This window comes from Aegilops tauschii, chromosome 7 (assembly GCF_002575655.3).
Source record: "Aegilops tauschii subsp. strangulata cultivar AL8/78 chromosome 7, Aet v6.0, whole genome shotgun sequence".
Taxonomy (NCBI): Eukaryota; Viridiplantae; Streptophyta; class Magnoliopsida; order Poales; family Poaceae; genus Aegilops; species Aegilops tauschii.
In genome coordinates, this window is record NC_053041.3 from 641,887,289 (window position 1) to 641,893,288 (window position 6,000).

At 42.7% G+C, this 6,000-nt stretch overlaps 1 protein-coding gene across 1 annotated transcript; it reads right to left on the bottom strand.

The window, feature by feature from the left end:
• Positions 1-2,157: 2,157 nt before the first annotated feature.
• On the bottom strand, positions 2,158-3,409 carry LOC109753642 (histidine-containing phosphotransfer protein 2-like). The gene is made up of 3 exons (XM_073503195.1): positions 3,350-3,409; positions 3,122-3,255; positions 2,158-3,039 (listed from the first exon to the last, which is right to left on the bottom strand). Exons 1-3 carry the CDS (start codon positions 3,407-3,409, stop codon positions 2,904-2,906), a joined length of 330 nt encoding a protein of 109 aa, XP_073359296.1. The 3' UTR covers positions 2,158-2,903.
• Positions 3,410-6,000: the final 2,591 nt, after the last annotated feature.

Sequence of the window (6,000 nt, forward strand, 5' to 3'; positions counted from 1 at the left end):
ACAAGTACATTCACATTGGTCTTTATTATACATTGACAAGTGCAAGTGATGAATCGTGCGTAGGACGTGGAGAGAGTGGTGCAACTAACTCAAGGCTCGACATTCGCTAGTGAAAACATGGTGATGGCTAATTAGAATTATACAATAAACTGAAGCCAAATACACTAGTGAAGATAAAGTGATGGCTAAACTGAAGCCACATACGTTATTGTGAAAAATAATTTATTTAATATTTTAAAAGTGTTCATCACATTTCGCAAATGTTCATGCTGTGTAAAAAAGTTTTCTCTAGTTTTAGAAAATGTTTGTACAATTCAAAAAGAATTATGTGACATTTCCAAGCTATTCACTCGTTTCAAGAAAATTTATGTTGCATTTTGAAAGATGTTATATAATGTAAAAAATGTTTGTACGATTAAAACAATATGTTTCACACACTTCAAATGAATGTACCTTACAGTTAAAAGAGCCATGAACAAAACGAATGTCAAGGGAAAAGCAAAACAGAAGTCATGACCATTCAGATGTGTCCCGTGGAGAATGAAGGCTATAGAGTTTACTTGTGAGCTCATATGTACCCTCGTGAACAGTAAAAATAAAAAACAATAGTAACAGAAATAAAAAAACTGAATTGTTTTGGAACAAACATTGACGAAATATCAACATGCGTGCAAATTTTCATTAAAAAAACAACACACGGAGCATCAATTTTGTTTTTTCTATGAAAGCATATTGACACGTTTTTTCTTCAAGAAAATTCGCACGCATGTTAGAATTCGTTAATGTCCATTCGTAAAAAAATTCAGATTTTTACAATTTAGTTGAATTTTTTTATTTTACCATTCATGAGGATGAGTCTGAGCTGGCGGGCAGAAACTTAATGTCCCTCGTCTTTTTGCATCTCATGGCCTAGAATTGGAACAATACTCTCTTGGAGGGTGTGGTGAGTAAGCAATATTCAATACTGACTCATTCCATTTCTTTTTGGAGAAAGTTGAATAAAGTTGTCTTTGATGCCTCCATCGTTGACAGTTAATTCCAGTACTTGAAGGCCCATATTTTAGCCTCGTAATCCTGTATCACCCAGACATTGATAGAAGTTGGCTGGGGAGTCAAGCCATCTAATAAAGCAAGTGTACCCTCCTTGTCGAACAACTTCCCATCATGGAACGAATGGGGTGGACCACACATCTATCGGAATGACCCTGATTCTATGTCGAATACAATAATGTCTCCACCGCCTCCCGTAATGTGTCTGGCACCATAAATATGCTAGTTCAGTCTCCATGGTGGTGGACTTGTGGTAAACAGGAGAACATGCGCGCGAATAACCGTGTTATAGATGTACAACTAGTTACCCCGAGAGAAGATAAGGAGTCCATCGCAGGAGCCTTTGCGACCATCTTGACAATGGTGTTCGGAGCAATGGAGGGAAGTTCCGAGCTGCTGGGCAACGGCGCCACGAACATCGACGAGGGTGGTGGGCCGCCTGTGGCCATCGACAATGGGGAGCAATGGCTAGCAGCCATGGTGCTCGCGCAAGAATCTAGGTGTGGATGTCACACTGCGATGGCTAGCAGCCATGGTGCTCACGCAAGAATCCGGGTGTGGATGTCACACTGCGTCATGGCATGGCCTTCGGCGGCAACCTATGTGTATTTTTTTTCAATGAACTTCTCGGGGAGGACCTCGGGCAGGGTCGGGCCTCTCTTTCTCGGCATCGTAGTGCTCCGACGACTCCGGTCAGCTGGAAAGACACAACAAGACTTTAGTCCAACAACAGCTTGACTCAAGAAGAGAGGCAATGATAGAAAGCTTATTAATCATTATTACTGCTGAGGTTATAAATACTATTATTCAAACGGGTGTATTTTCAAATAACATCAGAGTTCCTAGTCTTAATTTTTTAGTGTGATCTCGGCCATAGTTTTGTCTTGGACTTCCCCACCCTCCGATTCCAGTGTGATATTGGCCAGTAATCCTCCGTCGATTGGTTGGTGTGCTGCTATGCTCTCCCCCTCTCATGATGCATCAGATCGTATAAGAAATCTCTTCATTTCTTCAAATTCCACTTTTTATTGCTGCAGGTGGCCAGGCTAAGATGACGTCTCCGTCTTGTGGAAGATGCACATTGCGCGATGAATATAACAACCAAAATTCGGAGGATGAAAGTAAACATTTCTTGGTGCTATGTTGGGTGATTTCCAACACAAAATGGAAACTAATTCCTATTCATAGATTTAGTGCCACTCCGTCATGTTTTCTTTCTTATGCATGTGGGCATTAGCTACTTTCCTAAGCGTTAATGACAAGTACATTTACATGTGTCTTTATTATACAATGACAAGTGCAAGTGATGAAAGTGTGTAGGTCGTGAAGAGAGTTGATGCAACCAACTGAAGATTTGGTGTTCGCTAGTGAAATGGAGTGATGGCTAAGTCGAATTATACACTAGACGGAAGCCAAATACACTAGTGAAGATAGAGTGATGGCTAAACTGAAGCCACACTCCTTATTGTGAAAACATAATATGTTTACTTTTTAAAAGTGTTCATCCCACAATTAGAAAATGTTCATGCTGTGTAAACAAGTTTGCTCAAGTTTAAAGGTTGTACCATTCCAAAAGAATTATGTGACATTTCCAGGCTATTCACTTTTCAAGAAAATTTATGATGCATTTAAAAATATATTATAAATGTTTTGTGCACTTCAATATCAATGTGCATTATAGTTAAAAAAGCTATGAACAAAAGGACTGTCAAGGGAAAAGCAAAACAGAAGTCACGACCATTCAGATATACCCCGTGGGCAATGGAGCCTCTAGAGTCTACTCGCGAGCTCATATGCACCCTCATGGATGGGGAAATCGAAAACAATAGTGAAAGAAATAAAAAAACAGAATTTTATTGAACAAGCATTGGCGAATTCTTAACATGCTTGCAAATTTTTATTAAAACAGAACACATTACTGAACTGATGCACCACTCGAGCTGATGCACTAGGTCGTCCACCTTGTTGAAGTCTATCACGGGCTGGTTCCTGGTAAAGTAGAGCGGACGAAATCAGTACCCATGATGAGATGACGAAAGCAAATGGAAAGAAGGGGGTCTTAGGGCCGAACAGCAGGCCGATGTCGTTGAGGATCCTGTTGGCGTTGGCGATGAAGAGGTTGATGACCTCGGCGACCAAGCCTTGTGCTGAGCTACCATCCTCATCCATCGACTGCAAGTACTGGAAATACTCGTCCAGCATACCCTAGATGGATCACTTCACGAGAAGCTAAAAGCATAGTCAGCCAGCGACCACACGGGTCTAGTAGGGGGGGGGGGGTGGGTGAGGGTGGACTGACCATGGCGAATATGGATGTGACAAGGGTGTTCAGCTGGCCCCTAAGCGCGACAGCCGCCATGGTGATCGATGGGGGGGGGGGGGGGGGCAGGTGCTGAACTGATCCGAAGCTGTGGTGGCTGTGGCGGAGTTGTCGAGGAATCGTGGAGGAGGCTTAGGGACATAGCCCCTTATATGCCGGGACACACGAGGCTGTCCGCGCGAAGAAGTGCGGCCGGGAGTGCCCCCTTTAACAGTCTACTAGTGGCTCGGCCGGGAGCGATTAAGGAGCTAGACGTTTTCGACACCGGATGCAGCCAGATGGGCGCCCGGTCAAGGGTCGTTGGATGGGTCCTCCACCGGCCATTGACGGTCGGCATCTCTCTAAATAGAAAAAATCAGGAGATGTGGGAATACGAACAAGAAGTATAGTGGTGGCTGACTGAGATTGACTTAAGGATTGATCGAGGGCATTGAGAAGGATGACGGAAATGATTCCGTGTTTGTGTCGCTCGTTTCGTCTCGACGCGCCGCGTTCTTGTTTGAGGACAGGAGGACAAAGAAGAGATGGAACGTAATTGTATATATCCAACTCATGTTTGCTTCGCTCTACAACAAGCGAGTTCAGTTTAGTAACCGAATGAATTGTTCTGGCTAAAAACAGAAGATAAAACTCCACAATGCTCGCTCTCAAGCCAGTGACCTTCCATTCGGTTGCTTCCGTATACGAAGGAGTAGTTCTTTGGATTGTTTTCTCGCGCCTAATTCAGCCCTGTGGAGACGTGCTGGCTCAGCCGGGAGCCATTAACACCTAAAGGTTCACGAGGCCGGATGCAGCCAGATGAGCTTCCCGCCAAGGCTCTGACCACTAGTTCGATGGGTCCTCCACTGGCCATTGACGGCCGACATCACGAAAAATCTGGAGATGTGTGTTTACGAAGAACAAGTTTAGTGGCGGCTGTATGAGATTGTCGTGTGAAAAATTATCAACGATTAATTAATTATGAGTTTGTATCACATGCACATTAAGAAGAGGCAGTTGCCATCACGTACTAGTTTATACACGAGTTCTTGTAGGAATATATACAAGTCTAAGGGTGGGAGAAGTAGACGTGACGTCACACATGTATTAAAAATACTAAATACTTGTATTATGAAAATATAATTTGCTTAATTTGTTAAAAGTGTTCATCGCACATTTAAAAAATGTTCAATAAACAAAGTTTTCTCAACTCTTAGAAAATGTTTGCACCATTCAAGAAAACAGTAAGTGGCATCTAATTTTTTTCACGCATTATTTCATGAAAATGTACATAAGATTTTCGGAAAGTGTTCGACATTATAATTTTTTTCGTGTCATTCAAAACATAATGTTTCGTACCATTAAGAAGCAATGCACGTTACACTTCAAAAAAATCTTCACATGTTTAGAACAATATTCACAACTTGTGTCTATGCGAGGTGCTTGACGAAATGTTGCTTATACATCCCACAAAAAGATAAGATGAGGTGGCTGTCAACTTATGATTTTTCTAGTCAAAAACCGGGACACGACTTCCCAATACCACTTCATTTCTGGTTTTGGATTAAAGATGTCTGGTTTTAAAACATGAGGGACGAAATGTCAACGACAAAAAGATGAAGAACTGAATATCGACTTCTTGTAATTTTGAGGGACTAAAACCATACTTTTCTCTTAAAAAAATGAAGTATCTACATAACGTTCACATGTTTTAGATGTCATGCATGCATCAACGATTGCATCATTTATCGAAACGATCACACGGAGAAAATTAGTTGTCCAGTGTGCAATGCTTCTCGATATAAGAAGTACGGAAAGTAAGCTACTCAGAAAGGTATATGGTACTGATCCTATGGAAGAAAGCTCATGTGCAGGCTTGGATGTTACTTGGCGCCATGATATGGCGACGACATGACAGCGGCCAACCTTGTGCGGCAACCTGATGAGCATCTTGTCAATGATCTCCTTGAGCAGATCCTTGAACAAGGTCACGCCTCTCCTGCCCGACATCATAGTGCAGCGTCGACTCCGTGCGTTAGAAAGACACCGCAAGATTTACTCCAATAACAACTTGAATCAAGAAGAGAAGCAAGTAATGTGATAGAAAGCATAAGTTTTGCATTGATCATTAATGGCAAGTAAATTTATATGGGTCTTGATTATACATTGAAAAGTTCAACTGATGAATGTGTTTAGGATGTCGAGAGAGTGGATGCAACCAACTCAAGACTTGGTGTTCACTAGTGAAAACAGAACTGATAGCAAAACCGAATTATACGGTGAACTGAAGCCAAATACACTAGTGAAGTTAGAGTGACGGCTAAACTAAAGCCACATATAGTGCTAGCTTAACAAAAAGACTTCGAAAGCGAGACCCTCGGAGGTTCCTGCGACGGAAGCGAGCTATGTGCGCATCATGAGCATGTTCTGTCGATTGTAATTAACTAGCCTAGGCGGTAGCCGAAGGTGGAGAGAGTAAATCAAGAGAACGCACCTGAGGAGACAGGGAGACAACAACGACCAGTTCTGGCGGTGAGAGTGCTCGTCTCCATTGGGGGAGAAGGTGGTGCAGAAGGCGTTCGTCAGAGCAGCGGCTCGGTTCAGTGAGTGAGGCAAAGCCAAAGCGGAGGGACAAGCCGTGTCGGGGCCGT